This window comes from Hemicordylus capensis, chromosome 9 (genome assembly GCF_027244095.1).
Source record: "Hemicordylus capensis ecotype Gifberg chromosome 9, rHemCap1.1.pri, whole genome shotgun sequence".
NCBI lineage: Eukaryota > Metazoa > Chordata > Lepidosauria > Squamata > Cordylidae > Hemicordylus > Hemicordylus capensis.
In genome coordinates, this window is record NC_069665.1 from 17484659 (window position 1) to 17508525 (window position 23867).

A 23867-nucleotide genomic window follows, 5' to 3' on the forward strand; every position below is an offset into this window, starting at 1 on the left:
GGTTGTTGTGAGGAGAAACTTAAGTATGTAGTACACCGCTCTGGGCTCCTTGGAGGAAGAGCGGGATATAAAATGCAATAAATAAATAAATAAATAAAATCATTGCTTCTCTATGATGTGAGAAGAAGGTGCTAAACCATCTCTTGCAGCAAAGATAAACCTTTTCTGGCTATTCCTACGGTATAATCCTTGGGGTGAACGGGGTCCATCTCTCCCCACTCTTTGCAACATGGCCATTTTGATCTCAATTTGAGCAACACATTGGCTCTATTCAGACATGATTTTGTATGTGCCAGAGAAGCAGGGTTGAAAAAAATTTCCAGAAATTCTTTGTTTCATAAAATACTTGAGTAAAAATGAATAGATGACAATGCAACATTAGGCAAGCCTGGCAATTTCAAAGGTGTCATTAATATTGTTCAGGTGATTATCCCTAGGAAGTGTATGAGAGAGTACATAAACATTTTATTGATTTTTAAACAAAAGGGTAATATGGTGTTTTTGTTTTTACTAGATATTTAGATAAAATAATATGCCAAATTAGATCACAATCTATTTAGGGCACCAGGAAAATGTGCACAGTAAAATTTTCTGAGGGGGAACGTTATGCAAATTGGGGGGGGGGAATGAAAGGGAAAAAAATTCAGAATTTTTTTCCTGAAAACCCACATCTCTGGTGCATGCATATAGCTAACTCTATACATGTGCATGTTTTTGGGTGAATGACTGCTGTTCATTTTAAAATGAATCTAGGTACAGGCCCCTTAAGATGAGGGATAGAAAGGAAGTACACTAACTCTGTATACATTGAAAATATGTGCGTAACTGGGCATGCATACAGGTTTAGTTTACACAAATTGTATGTGCATTGAACATAACATGTAAATACAGCTGTTGGGAGGAGGAAGTCATATGTTGCCATACAGCTCTCCTCTAACTCATGACAGACCTTTCCTGTTTCCTTTGCAATCACAAATAAGGAGCCATTTGCACACCAAACAGTATACTAAGTCATCCCATTTAATGCTTCCAAACTGCGTGTGAAGACAGAAGGGGTTAGCACCAAGGAGCTGACCCAAACCTGAACCCAAAAACTGATTCCAATAAGTGCTTTCTGTGTACAAAACTCAAACTGAACAAAAACATCTCTTGGTTGCCTTGAACCGGAACCGAACGCCTAAACCCCAAAATGGTAGCCGTTTCAAAAGCGGGTCAGTAATCAGGCACTGAGGAGATTCTTTCTGATGACAAGGGCTCCTCTCTGTTCCAATTACATTTGGAGAAACTGGATTTCCCAGTGAACCACTGAAAAAAAAAGAAAAGGAAGAGCAGGAGAAATTGGTAGGCAGGCCTGGCCTAGGACTGAAATTCCTTTTGGTGCTCAAGTTGCCCACACACAGGCTGTTGCCCAGCAACAAGGCTTCAATGCAGACAACCCTTAAACGGAGGCTGGAAACTAGTAGTAGTTGTGTTTCCTTGGCACTGCTATTCTTCCTTGCGGCTCTTCTGCCATGCATCGTCAACAGAGCATTTTCCTGATTTCTATCCTGTTTATTTTGTTTGTAAAAACAAACGGTAAAGTTGGTAAAAACAAACTTTGTTTGTAAAAACAAACTCCCCCCCCAAAAAAGCACCACACAACAATTTTAAAAACAGTTGTTCTCAAGTGAAATAGTCTTTGTTTTCATTTTACTGTGCTGCATGGCAAGCAAAAGAGGTTCTTGATTAGTCTGCATGAAACACATCTAAACCAGTTGAACACGTCCAAACGGGTAACGAAACCACTTCCAAAGTTAAGCTTCTGAGCCGGAAGAGTTAAGAATACTAAATGAACCTGCACAGAACTCAAAGGTTTAATGCTTCAACTCCATGCTCAGTATCATTAAAAATAGTATCTGCTTGAGCAGTTGGCTGTCACCATCCCTCAGGCAGACTCCAATAGGGCCCGAAGGGCCACACAGCCCTTCGTACAGAAAAAGGCAGCCGCCAATCTGCTGAATCAATACAGACGCACATCGCAGATTTCATCTTATGAATGTTGTGTTGTGCAGTTAAGACTATAGGAAACAGTTCTGGCCTGCACTGCACATGCAACAAAAATGTAGTGAGAGAATGGACAGTGTCACCTTAGTCCACAAATGGTGGGTTTCTTTTTTCTTTTCTTTTTCATGCCTTCCCACATGGAAAAGCTCCTTGCATACAGAAATCTAGCACTACGGAGAGCAGGCCAAGTTAAAACTTCTCCCCTAGATATGCTAGATTTGTTTGATTTTGCAGAGAGTCCTTGTAGGTAGGGGAGTGTCACGCCTGGTATTCCCTGACCTGCACTCTGAATTTATAACAGCCCATTTCTCACATCCGTATCCCACCCTTCTCCAAGGAGCTCAGGACCACATACACGGCTTTTTGCCCATTTTATTCTCATGACCACCTGATGAGGTAGATTGATTTGAGCCGCCCAAAGTCACTCAGTGAGCTTCATGGGGCAATTTGAATCCGGGTCCACCCAGGCCAAGATTCAATTCATATTAGACCAAAGAGAATATACAGCCTTGGTCCTGTGAGCTCACATCTCAGACAGGGGCCGCCTTCGGGGCTCATAAAGCAGTACATTTTCCACAGAGGAAACTGAGAACACGGAGGTGGCACAGCTGCTCACAGTTACCTCAGAGATTTCTTTCCAATGTGGCCATGAACATCAAGGGCTGAAGGCTAACTAAAAGGCCAAGGAGCAAAGGGGAAGAGGGGGCAAAATCCTCCCTAGACAAGGAGAGGCAATCTGCATGCCATGTTAAAGGGGCTGAGAGTGCAGAACACACACTCCGGCTGGCTTCTAGAGCCATAGCCTCTTCCACTGCTCCTTTGCGCAGCAAACACGGCCCTAAAGTGACTGGAGTCCAGTTTGTGGGGAGGAAGCAGCCAAGGGCCCCCCTATCATCATTCTCCAAGCTGTGGCTTCTTCAGACCCCTCCAGGACTATCCGCTGGGTATGACAAGTGCTTGCCAACAAGGAGAAGCAGATGGCACTGAACAGATGGGACAGGGATAAGGTGCCGACTGAAGGCAGCACTCAGAGACTGGAGCAGGTGGGGTGTTGCCGTAACTGGTTTATTTGGCACTCCAGATACCCAATAACGGCTTGCTGGTTCTACTCTGGTACTCAGCAAACCTAGAGCTGTGTATACACAATACTGTTGGGGGGAAATGGCTCTGTAAGGAGAGAAGCCAACATTTTTGCAACCTGTATATATTATGCAAATAGAGTCTAGCTTATTTTCTTTCTTTTTTGCATAATTTACTCTGGCTTTGTTAGGGTGGCGGGGGGGGGGGGGGCAGGTTTTCAGGGCACTGAAATTCCACCCAGCACTGAAAATCCTGTGCAGCCATTTCTTAGTCTCTTGAGATTTCAGCAGGCATTGCGCACACCTTTTCAAGCTTATCGTTGAAACCCTAAAGGCACCACTGCACAACTTCGGCCCTCTTGCTGTTCTTGGACAGCAGCTTCCATCATCCATGACAACTGGCCACTGTTGCTGAAGATATTTAGATTTGTAGCCCTGCAACAGCTGGAGGGTCCAAGTTGGGTAGCCCTGCCCTAAAAGCTAACAAACAGGATTTTGTATCTAGCATCACATTGGCTCGGATTAGATAAGCCAACAGATAATCAGGAACATCAGCCAAAGCAGCACCAAAACCACATGCTCGGATATTTTGTTTAAACCACAGCTCTGCACCTCATCCAGTTTCAAGAACTGTGGCTTACAAACTAGGAATAAAACCAAGATTAAATTCTGGTTTGCAAGCCACAGTTAAACCACAACTCCTGGATTCAGATAACTTACAAGGCAGGATTTCTTCATGTGCAATTCAAAGAAGGGGTGCCCAGACTTCGATATCAGTCAGCTCACGTTCTCAGTCCAACAAACAATGGAGTGTTGGGTCATCCGAACTGGGCATTTCTGTGTTTCCCCCACCCACAGAACCACAGCATACATACAACCATGCACAATTCTCTGTTGAGAATCTGCCAATGTGATATCATTTGAACCAACTACAGAAAGATCACCATATTATTTTCTCAGATGAGCTTCAACCAGAAAATAGATCAAAGAAGACATACATAACGATATTGAAGAGTGACTAAATAGATCCATATGTTATCCCATGAAACATTGCAGTCTCTGGAATACTATCAAACAAGCAAGTCTGTAAATCCACCAATTGTACAAGTCCATTAGGAAGGCTGGCTCATGTAGCTAAAACTCTTGGTGGCCGATAACAAATCCAACCATGTTGCATACATATGGTGGGTTACGTCAGTATTTTATGAGTCAATTCTATTACTAGCTAGTAGCAGTTGTTGGTGATCTTTTTGTTTGGTTCTGTTTGGAACATCTTCCTGCACACTTTCTGTGTGATTTGATTGGTTATGCCTAGAAAGGGAAAGGAGTAAAGAGGGGAAGGAGCAGGATCAATTCATTCATATGAACATAGGAAACTGTCTTAAACAGTCAGTCCACTGGGCTATCTAGCTCAGATTGTCAATACGGATTGGGAGCAGCTTTTCAGGGGTCTCTTTCTGCACTGCTTAGAAATGCTGGGGGCCGAATCTGGCATCTCCTGCATGCAAAGCACTACTGAGCTCTGGCCCCATTTCATAAGCTAGCAGGATGGAATAGCCATTTGAGTGAGACTACAACCCACCCTGCACAGCACACAATTCACAAAACACTCTCCAGTCCAAGATACAAGGCAATTTCAAATACCACAAAACGGACAAAGACTATATTCAGCAAATTCTTTCTCTTACACACAACACACACACACACTCAATATTTAAAAATATATAGAGAACTATTCTAAATCCTTCCTGCTTCCTTTATGAATGTTGTCCTGTGGGAGAAAGAAGTGGAAACAGCACATGCTAACTGGGATATGGGGGGTAACCCTAGTCTATAGCCCCATCAATCAGCTGACAGCTTACCAACGGGGCGGGGGGAGAGTATCCCATACAAAGGAGCAGAAATTATTCACTCTTGTCCTCAAAGCTACAGACCTGAAGAACAGCCAATCCAAGGCAGTCAACCAATAGGAGTCGTATGCCGAGGATCATGGCCAAAACCTTCAACGATGCCACAGTAGATGCTGCGCCACAAGCATTTCAGAGCAGAACTGCAGGAGCAAGGGCGGATGCCCTCCTGCACCCAACCATGCAAGCCCGAAACACCACGCAAGTTGGGAGACAGCCCCTGTGCCTGCAGCACCACCTCTGTATCGGCTCCAGAGCTGTTTCTAGGGTGACACTGGCCCAATTAAACACATTACAAGGAAGCTGTAATCCCAAGCAGGGCCCTGGCAGATTACCCTCTCCGTTGGGGCTATTTAATCGGATCACCAAGGGAGCCGTGCCCTGCCACCCCCACTGACCTCAGTGAATATTTACAGACAGCAAACTAGGTGAGAAAGCAACATCTGCAGTGCCAAGTTGGCAGAGTTTGGCCAGCTGGCCCACCCCAGAACAAAGAGGAGGATTCCCCTATCTGGTCAGTGCAAGGGTGTCACCACCAAAGGCAGGAGGCGACAACATCACTTGGAGCCAATTCTCTCACACGAGGGAGAAAACGGACCACAAGGTCCTTGCAATGCAGCAATAGGGAGGGGGGCAGAATTCAAATCCTAGGAACCTACCTGTCTGGAAAGTTAATGCCCAGTGCAGACAGTATCAGCAAGATCCTTAGGGCGACAAGACCTGGCAACTTGGCCTGCAAAACCAGGCAGCTCTTGCCATGGGGGCAATCTGGGGTGTCTCAACTTTGCCCAGGTCTTCAGAGCCTAGAAACTCCTCTGAATCTGGGACAGACACACTGGGCAGCATGCAGAACATTTCCCAGTGCTTCCCTAGCAGGGCTGGGCTCCACTCTCGCATTCCTAGCATTTCATAGATAATCAGCAACTGGTACTGCTGAGAGCAGAGGTGGGGAGACCAGGAGGTGTGCTGGCAGGCTAAGGCAGGTGAGCAAACCCCACAGGAATACGACTCGCAGAGAGGGCAAGCTAGGTGGAATGGAGCTGGGACTTCAGGTCCCTTGGTTAGATTTACCCGATTTATGCTTTTAAAATTCATGTAGGAAGGTGGAAAGAAAACTGGATGACAATGCACCCCTTTAAAATGTCAGAAAGGCCTGACCCAAGTATGAAGTAAGACTATGAGATCTTGGGTTATCTATTTCCACTCTTCCCATTATACAGAGATATAGCATTTTTCAGCTCATATACCAAATAGACTTGTTTTAAAAATAGCAAAAGTGATGTCATACAGAGTCCTTAGAACAGGTAATTTTTTTGCAATTCTTTGCAGCAGCTAGGGATGATGGGAGTTGAAGTTCAGCAAGAGCTCAAGCACCAAGGTTGCTTTCCCCTGGTGAGAGACAAGAATTCTCTCTTCCTCAGAAGGGGATGGGAGAGGAACCCTTTCGAGAAAGAGAGAGAGAGAGAGAGAGAGAGAGAGAGAGAGAGAGAGAGAGAGAGGGTTGGGACTGCGGCTATAGTACAAAGGTTAGCTGCGGTACAGAAGACTGACAGCAGCAGTTTGATGGGCAGAAACTCACTTCTGTGTCATTAGCAGCATTGGGAAGGCAATGACAGAAAACTGGTTGGGATCGCACTGACATCAGAGGAACGTAGACAGTCAATTGGTCCATCTAGTTCGGTATCGTCTATACTGACTGGCAGTGGCTTTCCAAGTTTTAAGGCAGGAGTCACTCTCAGCCCTACCTGGAGATGCTGCCACGGAGTGGACCTTCTGCATTCAGAGCAGATATTCTACCCATGAGAGTATCTTACAGCAGACAGCACTCACATGTTGTCACCCATCCATATGCAAACCAAGGCAGACCCTGCTTAGTAAAGGGGGCAATTCATGCTCACTACCGCAAGATCATTTTCATTTCCCTATGCCAAGTACTTGGGAGACCCTCCTGAGGTTTCCCTGCTTCTTTTTAAACTGAATAGATCAGGGTCCTCAAAGTTAGATCCCCAATGTTGTTGAGTACAACCTCCATCATCCACTGCCACAATGGCCAAAGGTCACTTTAGTGGGGGATGATGGAGTTGTAGTTAACAACATCTGGAAACTGAAGTGTGAAAATCTCTGGCATAGATGGAGAAAGCTATACCCCAACAACTGGACTACAGTATGGGTGGCTCTATTCCTTACCTCTGAAGGAGGCTTCCACTCATCTTAAACCAGTCCTTAAAACCTTTTGAATTAAGCCAATGCAAACGTATAGCCTGCTCAGTCCGAGACCCTCCCTCATTCTTTTATTTATTCATTCCATTCATCTGCAATCAGCTTTTAAAATTAAAAATCATCAAGGCAGTTTACAACACACGTGCATGGAATTAACACAGCACCACCACCACCACCACCACCAAGGTTGCAAACAAAAACTAGGAAGGATTGACAAATTGCACCTTACTTCATATCTTGCTGGTTTGACTGCATTCATGTTTACCAATACCTCTGAACTAATGGATGCCCTCAGCAAGGTGGAGGGGAACATCCCTACGGAGTCGTAATACAAGGCATTTCAGACCCTGGATCAGCCACACACAAGCCTCATTCAGATGTTATTAATTGAGGTTGTACTCGTGTACAGCCTCCATTAATAACGTCTGAATGAGGCTATAGAGAACAATGTTCCCTGTAACAGGGATTCTCAGATGTTGTTCACTAGATAGATAGATAAAGTTTATTACGGTCATAGACCAGTTAATCTTTACATTTTACAAAGTATTCGATGGAGTAATGCAGGCTTTGCGAAGCTTACACACAGTAAAACAAAATTTGGCCACATTAACAGTTATCCCAGGTTCAAAATTGGACAGCAGATACTCCAAGTAAAAAAGATCGGTGTGGCCCGGACAATCCTTTAGCAAAGGTAAAATAAACTTTGAACGACTATCCCTATAAGATCCTCAATAAAGAATTACATGAGATGTTGTTCACTACAACTCCCAGAACCCCCAGCCAGAGGCCACTGCAGTTGTAAATGTTGGGAGTTGTAGTTAACAACTTCTGGAAGTCGCCGTTACAGGGAACACCGACAGAGACTCTGTCCAAATGGCTTTTTGCCTGAACAGCAGGGGTTGCCCTGGCATTTATGGAGGCAAAGAAACACAGCTGTCCAGCATAGCAGCTGATGCTGAAATAGCCAGCCATTTGGTGGGGGTAGAGGAGCAGGTGCAGAAGCAGCAGGTGGGACTTCACTAGATCCTCATATTAGCCAGTCCACTGTGGGCAAGTGTCCCTGCAAATTTAAACAAACCCTAGCATAAAAGGGAGAAAGATTTTTGCTCACTCTTACATATGAGAAGTGTTCAAAACTGCAGTGGCCCCACTTCTGCAGTCTGAAGTAGCACAGCCCGTTCAGCCATCTCCGCATTCGATCTCCTTATTCCTCCTCTTTGTGTAACCTCCTCACAAAGCTAAAGAATGTTCTGGACAGGATGCAGACCTCAGAAGGGAGATCCTGAGAGATTGTGCTCGGAGAGCGAACAGAAGCGAATGGTTCCAGTTTAAATTCACTTGCCAATTCTTCAGACTTGAGAATGGACCAAGTCGGTACAATATGGGGAGATTTTTGCTAAGTCAAGGGATGAGTCACAAACCCTTGATTTAATCCAATGCCATGACTCATCCAGGAATTTTTCTGATGAGCAAAGCCTTCTATGACAGAATAGTCTAGGCCAATTATGAGAAACAGGACTAAAAGGTTTCCACCCACACCATGGGCTTCCCTTCTCAGCCCCTTGGGGGTTTGTATGCATACAGCAACACAGACAAAGCGTCTCCTAAGACCCAGCAGAACACCCCACCCCTCTGTGAGTCCCAAGAGGCAAAAATTGAAAGTGGGGTGGGGGGAGTGTTTAAGAAGAAAGGCTTGTGCTCAGCAACACATGGGTACATTTAAATATAACTGCAGAGTTCTATTTCTTAATATGGCATGGCTTCCCCAAAGGAAGCCACCCAAGACTCTCTAAGAGTGTTCAACAGTGGGTCCAAATCCTAATCATCTCACAGGACTAGACTGTATGGGTTGGAAAGGTACTATGGTCAAATCTGTTGGCATTTGCTTTCAGAACCTTATTTGCTTTCAGAACCTTTCAGAACCCCAACCTTATTTGAATTTTGATTTTATCTGAGCAATAAAGGGAATAGGTCACAGGTTTTCAAACTTCAGGCCCCAGATGCTGTTGGACTACAACACTCATTATTCACTGCCACAATGGGACACAAATTTGGGAACCCATGACCTAGGGAGACACATGATATGAGGGTAGCTGGTCTTGTGGTAGCAAGCATGACTTGTCCCCTTTGCTAAGCAAGGTCCACCCTGGTTGCATATGAATGGGAGACTACATGTATGAGCACTGTAAGATCTTCCCCTTAGGGGATGGAGCTGCTCTGGGAAGAGCACCTGCAGGCTTGCATGCAGAAGGTTCCAAGTTTCCTCCCTGGCAGCATCTCCAAGACAGGGCTGAGAGAGATTCCTGCCTGAGAGATTCCTGAGAGAAGCTGCTGCTAGTCAGCGTAGATAATACTGAGCTAGATAGACCAATGGTCTGACTCAGTATATGGCAGCTTCCTGTGATCACAACATAACCTTACATTTGCAGCGAAAAATGAGATATTTTTGGATGCTGTTTCTACCAAGACTTGAAGCATACTCATATGATGATTTTGAAGAGGGACAACCAACAGATCTCTGTCACCCACATCAACTTCAGCCTGCTTTGGACCTGAGCCTACCCTGCTTATCCTCTAGTGGCAATAATGCAGCCAGCATGGCAGAATTCACTCATCAGCCGCAGGGAGAAGAGCGAGTGGGGTACGTGGTTTTTCATTTATCTACCCTCTGAATTTGTGCGAATGTGCCAAGCCCAAGACCCTGCTGCGCTATGTTCCTTAGAAACCAGAAAGACCTGATGGGCTGTTCCCTAGGTCACTATGCCCCAGGCCCTGAGGAATTACTCCTATTGCCTTTAATACCCATGAACTGCAGCCTCCCTCTCCAGTCCTTCTGAAACAAAAGCGTCCAAGCATTCTGGAGAACACACACAAGGAAATAGGTAGCTATTTCCAAGAATTCTGGAGAAAGTACCAAAGTCCAAGCATTCTGGAGAAAGCACAGAAGGAAATAGGCATGACACATTCCGTTCAAGCACTGGGTTCCCTGCTTCGAGGAAGCATCTTAGAGCTTTGCTAATAAAAACAAGTCAAAGAAACAGTCTTGGAGGGAAGGCACATCTTTGTTTAGCAGAGGGTAGCTTTCTAAAGAAGTGGGAGTGGTTGCCACCTCTGCCCTTATCAGTTGACAAAAGGCAGGCACTGAAAGGGCAAGAGGAAAGGAAAAAAATAGCAACAATGGGAGGAAATGGTTGCTTTCCCCCTTGAACATCTCAATGGTGGGTGTGAAAAACCAAGACGCCTGGAAAAAGTCCTTCCTGCCACACCAAGCAAGAGCTGCACCACTTTCTTCCGGCTGCTTGCTAGCGGAAGTTCATCCCTCCCTGCCTCATCCCCCAGGCAGTACAGCAGGGCTGCACAACTCCCCTCACCCAGTTGTTTTTGGACTACACCTCCCATAATCCCCAACCACAGTGGCCCATAGTCAGGGATTATGGGAGCTGTAGGCCAATGCCTGCAGGAGGGCCAAAGTTGTGTAGCCTTGCACTACAATGCTCCAGCCCCAAACCATGAAGTCAGAACGTCCCAAAGAGTACAATTCAGAGTTGAGTGACCTTGAACACAAACCCCTGATCAGCCATGAGTTTGCTGAGTGGTCCTTGAACAAGTTACCAGAACTTTGCCTCAGTTTTCCCTAGCCATAAAATGGGAATAGTGAACAGCCCTTCTCATGCTGCAAGCATGCCATGAGGAGGACTGTACAACATTTTGGGCATTCAGAGTGCCAACACAACTTATCAGAAGCTGCTACAACTCCATAGTACCACCAGTGCAAAATCCCCAACACAGTTCTGCCTATGTTCAGACCCATTTGTAAACTAGGGGGGGGCCTCTCAATACCAGTTGCAATACCAGTCTCAATGCCTCTCAATACCAGTTGCAGGGGAGCAACAGCAAGAGAGAGGGCATGCATTCACCTCTTGCCTGTGGGCTTCCCAATGGCATCTGGGGGGCTACTGTGTAACAGGATGCTGGACTAGATGGGCCTTCTTGGGCCTGATCCAGCAGGGCTGTTCTTATGTTCTTAACCTGTTTCTCCCAGTTTAATGGCCACCATATCACCCCTCTCCTTAATACTAAACTCCTAGAGAAATGTGGGGGGGGGCATTCACAGCACTTCTATAATAAACATAAGGTGGTCATTACTATTATTCCCATGTTGCAGACAGGAAGCCAAAGGCAAGAGGTAGAAGCTAAGTTCAGCGGTCACAGCCAAGCCACAGCTTATTTATTTACATTTATGTCCCGCTCTTCCTTTAAGGAGCCCAGTGCAGTGTACATGGTTACACACAACAGCCCTATGAGGTAGGTTGGGCTGAGAGATAAATGACTGGCCCAGAGTTACCAGTAAGTTTCAAGGCTGAATGGGGCTTTGAACTCTAGTTCAACACTCTAACCACTATACGTGGTATGGCTATTTGCGGTTCCGTGTATTCACGTGTGTCTAATTGACACCCAGCCTCATTATCCGCTAATACAAAAGGGTTAAAACCCATGTATCCACAGTTCCTAGATGGCCGGAAATGACCTCAGAGGTAATTTCCAGCCACCATTTTGTCAATAGGAGCCATTTTGTGGCTCATTTGTTTCTCACTCTCCCCATGATTTTTCATGAAAAGATTGGGAATTTGGGATGCGGGGGCATTCCTGGACAGTTGGTCACCTGCGGAGCATGGTAAGGCACTTTATTTGCCTTTTTCCAGTCCCACCCCCCATGTTTGTGGTCGGTTTTTTTGCCCTTTTTGCCAGCCTCCAGGAACCAAACCCCTAACACATTGACTTCAATGCCTCAGATATTCAAGGGACTGAAGCATTTTTCCTAAGCGGGACAGGTAAAACGCCCAAGGCTTTTCAGTTCAGACCAGTGGTTTCTAACCTGGGGGCCTCTCCAGATGTTGCTGAACTACAAATCCCATCAACCTCAACGACAATTTAGTGTGACTGGAGATGATGGGAGTTGTAGTTCAGTAACACCTGGAGGCCCCCAGGTTGAGAACCACTGGTTTAGACAAGACGAATAATAAAAGGGGGACATAGCTGAGACTTATAATATTATGCATCATGTGGGGAGTGTAGCTAACAGGGCTAGATCCAGGTTTCAAGGTCTTTTCCAACTTGAGTGGGCTCCAAGTTGACCAACTCAGTGGGAGTGTGCTGGGCCCATAACCCCAACACTGATGGATTCAGCCATCTCTGCTAGGCTATGGCTGCCTCTCTCAACAACAGGGAGGGGCCGTAGCATTTGCTTTGCATGCCGCTAATCCCAGGTTCAACCCCCCAATACCTCCAGTCAGGGCTAGGAAAGCTTCCTGTTTGAAACCCTGAAGCGCCAATGCCAGCCAGGGTAGGAAGCACTGCCCTGGATAAAACAATGGTGGGATAAAAGCAATCTATCTATATATTTATTTCTCCTAGGCGTACTTGTTGCTAATCCCATGCGTGGCAGCTCTCGTGAGAGTTCGCGAGCAGACTAGCGACGGGGACGGGGAGAAAATGGCTGCTGGGATGGTGGGCCGCCCCACCCTGGCTGCCGGGATGAAGAGGCGGTGGCAGGCCAGCCTGGCCGCCGGGAGCAGGCAGGCATGAGGAGGGAAACTGCGGCGGGCGGGGGCGAAGCGAGCCGGGCGGCCAGCAGAGGTGTAGATGCTCTGTGCCCAGCCCAGCTAATATTCTATGTTCTGCCTGTCATTTATGGGACGGGCTTCAGCTCAGTGGTAGCACATCTGCTTTGCATACAAAAGCTTCAGTCGCTGGCATCTCCAGTTAGGGCTGGGAAAGAACCTATCGGAAGAGCTGCTGCCAGGCAGAGTAGACAATACTGAGCTAGAGGGAACAACGGTCTGGCGAGGCAGGAATGCACCGGTTTCACTCGGGGACACTGGCTAGGCGAAGGCTCAAACTCTCGCTGCCGAAGAGCAAGGCCACATTCAAGTCTCCCCACCGAGGCCTTCCCAGCTGCCCGGCATCTGCCTGTGTTTATTTCTAGGCTCTCATTATCAGTAAGTAGCAATTTAAGATGGAAAAACCGTGGGAGTGTGAGAGGGAGGAAACCTGAAAGAGATCAACTCACAAGACAGCAGCACGGCAAGAGACATACACTCCTGGGGGCAGCGCTGGGACCCCGGGGCCACTTTCTCACTTGCCCGGCTAGGGATGGCCGGGTCGGTGACCCTGCTGTGGCCCTCTTCACCCTGAAAAGCAGGCTGTGCCCCAAGCGAGGGAGGAAGCGTTGAACGAAGGCAAACCGCACCGCAGAAGCACAGCGCTTGCCACTGCCAGCCAGCTGGCCTGGGGAGCGTGAGAAGCCGCGCTGGAGCAGCGCTCGAGCTCAGCTGGTGCAGGGCTTGTGGTCAGAATTCAAACCGGAGGAAGGGCATAGCGAGGGCTGAGAGAGTTCTTGTTCTAAGAAGTCAAAAACCCATACCAAGAAGAATGGAATCTGGGGGCTTTGACATGGAAGGCAACAGATTACAAACTCACACTATTTTGAATTTAAGCCTGACTGGTCCCCTTAGCTAAGCAGAGTCTGCCCTGGTTGCATATGAAAGGGAGACCAGAAGTGTGAGCACTGCAAGATATTCCCCTCAGGGGGTGGAGCCGCTCTGGGAAGAGCAGAAGGCTCCAAGTTCCCTCCCTGGCATCTCCAAGATAGGGCTGAGAGAGATTCCTGCCTGCAAGCTTGGAGAAGCCGCTGCCAGTCTGTGTAGACAATACTGAGCTAGATGGACCAATGGTCTGACTCAGGATATGGCAGCTTCCTATGTTCCTATGACTACATGCAAGCACTGTAAGATTTTCCACTTAGAGGATGGGGCCACAGTTCAGTGGAAGAGCTTCTGCATGCTTGCATGTAGAAGGTCTCAGGTTTACTCCCTGGCATTCCCAGGTAGGGCTTGGAGATACTCTTGCCTGTAACCTTGGAGCCACTGTCAGTCAGTGTAGGCCACAGTGAGCCTCCATCTAAGGTAGCTTCCTACGTTCCTGTGCCACTCAGTGAGCTTCATGGCCGAGTGTGGATTTGAACTCTGCTCCTCCCAGTCCTTGTCCAACACTAACCCCACACCACACAGGCCTTTGTTCCAATAATGAGAGGGAGCGCCACAAAGCTTAAAGATCTGCACTAGAAAACGGACAGTTTCGAGCTCGAAACAGAACATCTTTAAAATAAAGGGCCTATTTCTAGCTTGAAACAAAACAGCCCCGTTTCGATTCAAATTGATTTGAGTGTTCCGAGCGCCATTTCAAGGCCTGTTTTTCTGGGGAGAGCCGGTCTACCAATTGGGGTCGGCTGGTAGACCAGTCCTCCAAGGTGGGCTGGCATGCCAAGTCCGGGGCATTTTGAGGCCTGTTTTTCCGGGGAGAGCTGGTCTACCAATTGGGGTCAACTGGTAGACCAGTCCTCCAAGGTGGGCTGGCATGCTAAGTCCTCTGCCCCGGACTTGGCATGCCAGCCCACCTTGGAGGACTGGTCTACCAGCCGACCCCAACTGGTAGACCAGCTCTCCCCAGAAAAACAGGCCTCAAAATGGCGCTTGGAACACTCGAATCATATCTGTTTCATGCACATCCTTAATCTGCACTAGCTACCTGTTTCTCCACCAGGCACACTCTAAAGAGCTGGTTTTAACTTAAAAAATAGGGATGTGAACAGAACTGGGCGGGGGAGGCTCGAAGGCGGGTGGGTGGGTGTTCTGTTCACCACCGCTTTCCCCCTGCTCTGTGTTTTAAAAGTCCACTGGGGAGGCAGCGTACCTCCTTGCCACCCCGCTGCCCTCTTTACCGGAAGTAGGCAGAAGTATCCAATGTATAGAACTGAAATGAATAAATAAAATGCATTCCCCACACAGCAGTGCTGAAAAAGTTGCCCATGGTGGGCTAACCCTATGGTGCCTCTTTTGCAGAGGTGCTGGATTAAAACTCAGCTTTTTCCTCAGGCATTTCGTGGGATTAGTTTTGAAGTTATTCATTTCGTTGCAGTGACCTGGCTTAAACTGTCTGCATTTCATTGTGTATGATTTCTTTTGTTTGTTTACACACCATATTTTTAAATGGTAAAGATGCTTTAAAATAAAATAGTTGCAAGGCCCTGAAGCCCCTTTCCATGTCTTATGTGATATAACCAAGGTTAGTCTTTACACTTTCAAAAAATTCTGCATCCACAAGGACTAGAAACCTAACCCTCCCCACAAATTAAAATTGCAATTCTCAGATAGCTGAAATAGCCCAGTCCCTCAGTCTGTGCTTGTGGGGAACATGAACGAACAATTGCCAGCATGGTGTACCAGTTAGAGTGCTGGACTAGGACCAGGGAGACCCGAGTTCAAATCCCCATTCAGCCATGATACTAGCTGGGTGACTCTGGGCCAGTCACATATCTCTCAGCCTAACCTACTTCACAGGGTTGTTTCCCTGTAAGAGGGAATCCCAGACGTTGTTGACCTCAGCTCCCAGAATCCCTAGCTGCAGTGGACTTTGGCTAAGGATGCTGGGAGTTATAGTCAAAAACATCTGGGATTTTCTCTTAGAGGGAACACTGGTCACCACTGCAGCGCTGTGGCAGTCAATGCAGTTGTGCCTCCTTTGCAAGGCCAATGGTGCACCTAGGTAATTTTGGAGCCTAGACCTAAAGGCCTTTGGAGGCCTGCCCCCCTGCCCGACCTTGCAAATTAAGCATCATCCCCCTACAGACAGACAGACAGACAGACAGACACACACACACACACACACCATGACACACACAGTATTTTTTAGCACATGGGTTCTTTAGGGCACAAAAAGCAACTGAACTCACAAAAATGTAAGAATATAAAACAGATGTATTATACAATATGCATGAGCAGAAACATGCAGTGGTCACTGTGACCACACTACCTGGGACATTCTAGAGAGGATTTGGGGCCTCCAGGGGGTGTGGAGGCCCTGGACTTCCACCCGGACGTCCAGTGCTAAGAGCACCTCTGTGCAAGGCACTGCAGTATTTTACTTGTTTCGTCAGCCCCTCCTCTGAGCAATATGTTCTTATCCTCACAACAACTCAGTGAAGAGGTGAGGCTCAGGCACATCGAATGAGCTTGGGACTGAACTGAGAATGGGATATAGTTGGTACCATCTGGCAGGACAAATGCTCATCGTGATTTTTGATGTGGCCTAGAAGCCACCTAATGGTGAAGTGGGGAAATGACTTGACTAGCAAGCCAGATGTTGCCAGTTCGAATCCCTGCTGGGATGTTCCCCAGACTCTGGAAAACTTCTCTATCGGGCAGCAATGATATAGGAAGATGCTGAAAGGCATCATGGAAGACAGCAATGGTCAACCCCTCCTGTATTCTACCAGAGACAACCACAGGGCTCTGTGGTTGCCAGGAGTTGACACCGACTCAACGGCACACTTTACTCTACTTACACCTCTAGAGATGCAAGACAGGAGATGGCATCGCAACACCTTCAGCTTTAAGTATGTCCTCATGCATTTATTGTGCTGAACATCGGGACCGCAATGGACACATTTGCAGTGGTGTTCTAAAAGCTTTTAAAAGTTTCAGACACTTGCTATAAAATTGTATCAATGTTGTCACAGGAATGGAAGTGAAAACGGGCAGGAATGTACTCCTCCAAAGATTACTCAATGGAGAGATACAACAGTTTGTTCATTGCTACCCTAACCCTGACCCTAATCCTTTCCTCTGTGTGAAGACTGCAATTTTACCCTAATCGTTTGGTGGTAGGGACAGAGAAGCAGGGATAACACAGAAAAGGCTCTAAGTGCAGTAATGCTATTTTCTACCTCTAGAAGGGCTGAGGTTGCCAAACATCACCATGGGCATTCGCCCCCTGAAATGGCAAAGAGTGCCATCAAGTCGATTTTGACTCGTGGTGCCCACTGAGCCCTGTGGTTTTCTTTGGTAGAATATAGGAGGGGTTTACTATTGCCTCCTCCCGCGTAATATGAGATGATGCCTTTCAGCATCTTCCTATATCACTCCAATGGCCAAAGTTTGCAGGCACCCCCGCCAGCCTGGCTTATGGACAACTTGAGACCAGGTCTCCCTGGATTTAAGTCCTGCACTATCATTTCTACACCACATTGGACTTTGATCCTTCCACCACAGCACCCACCCTGCATCCTACAGGCAGCGGGAGAAGCAATTCCCTGGACAGCCACACCCCTTCCTACCATTCACCAATCACCACCTGTTTGCCAGCACCTTTGGGAACCACCTTGCTATCGGCCGAACAATACCAGGAATGGAGCCAGACGAGTATCACCAGCACCCCGATACTTCAAAGTAATTCAACTAGATGCTATGCAGGGACATGAGCCAAAAAGGGAGGGACATAAGCGAGCATCCGAAACAAACAATCCCACACGGATGATACACAGAAGCCAAAAATCCAAATTCCCTTTGGCTGTCTGTGTCTACAGACTGGCTTTCTAGCAAGTGTCAGGTATGGGAAGAAGAAATGCTTCTGAATCAGCAGAGCCCTGAGGCAGAAGGAGCACTCCTTGCTCCAGCTGAACAAGCAACTTCTCATCCCAAATTCAAAGAGCACAAATGGGGTGGCCCTGGAACCAATTTCAGATTCTGTTCTCTCGACTGCCCAACTTTATGACTTCATTTATTTCAAGAATTTTTAGCCCGGTGTTTAACAATCATCTCTCCAAGGTGGCTTAAAAAGTAATTTTAAAATATATATATATTATAAAATACCACAAATCTACTATTAAAGACCAAAGCATGGCAGGGCAAACTATTAACTCACATCCACTAAATGCTCAGGAGAAAAGCAATGTTTCAGTCAAGCACCTAAATGCTGTCACATTTTCCTGAAAGACATCTATCTCACATCCAAAGATGGAGGCACCGTCCTTTCCTTCTCCAAACCTGTCCTTTCCTCTTAGCCACTCAGCTCTAAACAGCTATATTGATTTGGTGCTTTTAAGTATTCCAAACACTTCACTTGCATTTCCTCACTGAAAACAACCCCGTTAGGTAGGTCAGTATTATACCCATATCGCAGGTATAAAGAGCTGTGGAGCTGAAAGATGCTGGCTTGCAAAGGCTGCTTCTAACTTCACAGCAGAGGTGAGATCTGAACCAAGAAGCTTCCTGTTTTACGGCTCCAATTCTCTCCTGACATGATTGCAGCTCAGGATCCACTTTCCCCAGCTGTACCTTTTAGGGATCTCACTACATTGAACTCCAGGAGCCAGGCATTTAAAAAAAAAGTCAAATCAGCATACCGGGAATAGCAACTTTACCTTTGTACTTCCCTTTCGTCCTCATGAGGGGTTAGTTCATCACCCACTCAGGCCTTGAGTACCAGAGGCTGCTGCCTCTCATGCTTGTCCCGTGAACTGTGGCAAACCAGACGGGTTTCTAGCCACCCAGCCAAACAGGGCACGGTGTCTCCTCCCACACTTCCCTGCTTGTAGCACTGACATCACCACACAGTTCCTGCTGCTCTCGGAGTGAGTCAAAGCCACATCGGCATGGGAGGGCAGGAAAGGAAACCCGGCCTTAGGAAGAGGAGTGGAGAGGAGACCTCGGGAAGCAGGAGAAAGCTGGCCAGAGAGATTCTGCTCCGACTGAGCCCTTTCCCCTTCTTCTTAAGATCGGCTCGGCCAGATTTATTACAACCCTCTTCAGTGTCCCCCACAGTTTTCAGATTTAGGGCCCACATTTAATCTCAAACACTTTTATTGTACACACATCTCTATCTCATTCCTTCACTCTCTAGGACGACCAGAGGCAAAGGATTTGCGGGACTCATAATTTTAATATCAATTTTATGTTTATTTTTATTGTACATGCATCTCTATCTCCTTCCTTCACTCTTAGGATGACCAGAGGCAAAGGACTTGCGAGACTCTCAAATTTTTAAGAGCTATATACATTTGTTTACAAAAGAAAAAGGGGATTTTTGCAGGTGCAGCTTGTCTCACAGGAGCAAGAAAGCCCAAAATATCTTCCTTTCCATAAATATTATAGAGAAAGAAACTCTGTCGCCCTCTGCATCTGAACATTATTCCTACCCCACCCCCTTCCCTTCTGTCTCTCTTTTTCTCATTAAAAAGAAACAGAAAATGATAAAAAAGGAAAATTGGTGGTGGTGCCACCCCAATGGTTTTTTATATAAATAAATAAATATATATATTTGATTTATATCCCGCTCTATCCCATCAGCTCATAGCAGGTTGCAACAGTTTCCCCCTAAATCATAATATTCCTGTCCCCAAAGGGCTCACCATCTTAAAACAACAACAAAATACCCAATGATTGGGGGGATAAAACGGCCAAATGAAAACAAAATGACATAGTAAATATAAAAGCCAGTGACAGCTTTTATAGCTGGTGCGGGGGGGGGGTGTACCGTTAAAAGTCATCACCCTCTCCTTGCATCACCCTCACTAATAAAGTCCATTTATAAGGAAAAAAGAAAGAAGAGATCAGTTCCAAGGGTGATGGGAGCATTTCTAGAGCTCTGCCCAGGAGGATTACCCAGGGGTGGAGGGATGCCTAGGGCTCTGCCCTGACCCACCAGCATAGGCCAATGTCCTAGACCAGGGATGATGGGAGTTGTAGTCCAGCAACATCTGGAGTACCACAGGTTGGGAACCCCTGTCCTAGATTTTTGATTATCAAAGGAGTTCCTGAACTTGAGCAGGGCGCCTTTCCCTTACAACTGATCCCACTTGCAGGTTTCTTCCCATATGAACTTGGTTGGCCTCTGAGTGAAGCAGATGGGACTAGATGGGTCTTTTGGCCTGGTCCAGCTGGGCTTTTCTTATGTTCTTAAGATCCGCCACAGTTTGATTCTCCGACAGCCACATACATAAGAAGCTGCCTTATACAGAATCAGATCATTGGCCCCCCTAGCCCAACATTGTCTACACTGATTGTTAACAGCTCTCCAGACAGGTGTCTTTCCTAGCCCTATCTGGAGACAGATACTCTCCCACTGAGCTATGGCCCCATCCCTTAAAAGGGAAGATCTTACAGCAGAGAGCGCACATGTATGTCATCTCCCATTCATATGCAAACCAAGGCAAACCCTGCTTAGCAAAGGGGCCCATTCATGCTCGCAACCGCAAGACCAGCTCTCCCCCTTGCCATCTTGGATTGAGAGGCAAGGGCGCTTTCCAGACTAGCTGCTCAACAGCAGCAAAATGCTTCGGTTCAGGCAAATCACACTTGAAACATAAACAGCAGGAGGAGCAGTCTCACGAAAACGAACAACCCGAAAGAACAACAACTTTTTTTACGCCGGATACACGACACCACAGCACTATATCGTAGTGATTAAATTTGAAACAAAGCACTGGAAATGTGAACGGCACTCTGCTGTCCACGTAGGGACTGCGGTGTCACAACGCAGGAAGTGTGGAGGCCCATTTCCGGGATACGTCCTGAGCTTTTCTCTCTTCACAAATCGAGCCACTGTTTTCTGCTCCTTTATGGCCCAGCAACGCTCGTTGGCACAGGCCATCGCAGGCACTGCAACACAACCCTGGGTGGCGCCCTAAACACTGGTCGGCAGGACCCCAAGTCCCAGTCCGGCTGCTCCCTTGCATCTCACAGACAGGCCCTCAGCTCCTCCTCTTCACCAGGTATCCATTTGGCCACCGATGGAATTGTGCTGTGGGTGGATCTCAGAAGATGGCGCATGGATGAGGGAAGCAGCAGCCTCCTTAAGCATGAAGGGAAAAGAAAGTGCTGGGGGGAAGTGGTGGTCCAGAGGCTACATTCCTGGCCCCCCGGCAAAAGACAACAAGAAGGGGGTGATTTTCGGCCCTACCCAGAAGAGGTAAGTGGCTCCTGGCAAACCACCAAGCAGTTATCTTGCAGAAGGAAAGTTCCCTCCCAGGGCCAGCTGCCTCCTTGCATGCAGCCGGACGGACGGAAAAGCGGAAGCGGCTGCCTTTACTTACAGAGCCTCCCGCTGCTGTGTGCCACACCGGTCCGGCGCTTGCAGGCTCCCCAGGAGGCGCCCAGGGCCCTCCTGTCTCCTGCAGCCAGAGCTATGCTGCCCAGATGTCCCACGGAGAGTGACTCCACAGTGAGGGGCCTGCAAGCACCACTCCAAGCAAGGGCGATTTCGGCTGGCTCTGCCGTGCGTGGCAGGACCACAGAAGAGGAGCCACTCTGTTCTCCCTGCAACTTGCAGCCCCCCCAGAGACAGGCGGAGGAGGACACCCCAGGTTTCCAGCTATGCTGGCACAAATTCCCAGCCAAGGCCTCCGAGACGGCATGTGCCTCAGCGCACCGTTTCGAGGCGAGCTCAGCCTTGAAGTCGCCCTCCCCAAGACGATGTGGGAAAGGCATTCAGAAAGCACACCGCTGTCCGGAAGTAGCACAATTAAATCTGAACAAATGCAAGCAGCCCTGTTTGAGTCCTTTGCCAGAGTTAAAGAGACAAGCACACCACTTCTCTCTCTCTCACTCATGGCCCCACCTTTAGGGAGCGAACAGTATAACAACAACAGTAGCACAATGCCTTTAATAGGACTCACTAATGCAATCACACGTGAGCAAGCTTTCAAGTTCAACAGAACTCTACTTCAGGCTGGATGTCAAACAAAAACAAAAAGGGGAGGGAGAGGAAAAGATGCTGTTGAGAGTGATGTTCAAGTCACAGTCAATAGGTTGCAAGAGACTTAAGATGGAGTGCAAGAGATAAAACAAATATAGAATGCAACCAATAAGCAACCAATAATCCTAGACATATCTACTTGGAAGCAAATCCTATGAGTTCAATGGGACCCGCTACTTAGAAAGCATCTTTAGGATTGCAGCCTTAATTAGATTAGACCAGGCCTGCTCAGCTTTGGGCCCCCAGCTGTTTTTGGACTACAACTCCCATAATCCCTAGCCACAGTGGCCAATAGCCAGGGGTTATGGGAGTTGTAGGCCAACATCTGCAAGAGGGCCGAAGTAGAGCAGCTCTGCATTAGACAGTAGTGGTTAGAGTGCTGGACTAGGACTGGGGAGACCCAAGTTCAAATCTCCATTAATCCATGAAACTCAGTGGATGACTCTTAGGCCCGCCTAACCTAGGAATATAGGAGGCTGCCTTATACTGAGTCAGACCATTAGTCCATCAAGTCTACGCTGTCTACACTGACTGTACATTGTCTACACTGACTGGCAGCAGCTCTCCAAGGTTTCGGGCAGGTGTCTCTCCCAGCCTTACCTGGAGATGCTGCCAGGGAGTGAACCTGGGACCTTCTGCATGCAAGCAGATGCTCTACCATGGAGCTAGGGAGTCAGGACCCACCTCCTAAGAGAAATATCTTATAGCAGACAGTGCTCACATGGTGTCACCCATCCAAAGTAAATCAGGGTGGACCCTGCTTAGCAAAGGGGACAAGTCATGCTTGCTACTGCAAGACCCAGATCCCCGCCACTGCCTCACAGGGTTGTTGTGAGGATAAACATAACCATGTACATCCCTCAGGGAGGAAGAGGAGGAAATGGACGTAAATAAATAGGTGCAAAACAGATCTCAGACTGGAACTTAAGTGGGAATGGCTGATCGCCCTCAGAGAAATAAAAAAGCAAAGCAAGCAGTCTCCCACTGTGGCGACAACTACCCCCTGCATAGCCTTGGTGGCAAACATACCTGCTTGTGGAGAAAGAATGTCAGAAGCCGCACACAGGGCAGAAACCAAGACCCAGATCTCCTGAAGCCACAGCCTGGCCTGCTGAAAGGATCCAGGGCAAAGATCCCCTCATTCATCAGGCCGCAAGTCAAAGGAAAGGCGTTCCCTCTTTTCCTTCAATCCAGCCCCAGCGGGAGAACATTCTGTTGTGAGTCAGCAGTGTCCATCCCACAGCCGGGTTGTCGCCCTTTTCCTCTGGACACCCAGCCAGAGAAGAAGCCAGGAGTCTTTTCTGAAGTTCCCTTTAGAGTTTGTGGAGCTCCACAGCCACTCCAGCCTTTGGTATCAGCCCCTCGCTGCCTGCTTTCCTTGAATCCCAGCAGGGCTCAGAGGTCCTTAAACTTGGCCTCCCAGGTGTTGCTGGACTACAACTCCCATTACGCCTAGCCACAAAGGCCAAAGGCAGATGGGAGTTGTAGGCAGATGGGAGCTGTAGTCCAAGAACCGCCCAAATGTGAGAACCCCTGGCTTAAATCATTCAAGGTGCATCACAGAGACCCTAGTTGGTCTTCTCCAAAACCACTCTCCCACATGCATTGCATGCAATTGGTCTCCTCACTAACATAAACAGAGCCACAACTCAGAGCCTCTGAGGAGAGCTGGTCTTGTGGTAGCAAGCATGAACTGTCCCCTTTGCTAAGCAGGGTCAAGCCTGGTTTACATTTGAATGGGAGACTACATGTGAGCACCATAAGATATTCCCCTCAGGTTATGTGGCATGCTTGCAAGCAGAAGGTTCCAAGTTAGGGCTGAGAGAGACTCCTGCCTGCAACCTTGGAGAAGCCGCTGCCAGCCTGTGTAGACAATACTGAGCTAGATGGACCAATGGCCTGACTCAGTATAAGGCAGCTTCCTATGTTCCCCATGTAAAATATCAACCTTCCTCCCTAAACACTGCTCTGTCCAGTGACAGGCAGCATTGTGCCCGTGGAACCAGAATTTTCCCTGTCTGGGCTA

General features: G+C 47.6%; 1 protein-coding gene across 9 annotated transcripts in view; it reads right to left on the minus strand.

Moving 5' to 3' along the window:
• Window positions 1-23867, minus strand: part of RIPOR1 (RHO family interacting cell polarization regulator 1) — a 120870-nt gene that overhangs the window by 43565 nt on the left and 53438 nt on the right. For 4 of the 9 annotated variants that reach the window (XM_053270721.1, XM_053270722.1, XM_053270712.1 and 1 more), the window contains exon 1: window positions 18510-18549. The exons of the other annotated variants lie outside the window; for them this stretch is intronic. In XM_053270721.1, the coding sequence (XP_053126696.1) occupies window positions 18510-18534 (25 nt within the window). In that variant the 5' untranslated portion in view covers window positions 18535-18549. Of the gene's footprint in view, window positions 1-18509; window positions 18550-23867 lie in introns of those variants that run through there. 9 annotated transcript variants of the gene reach the window in all.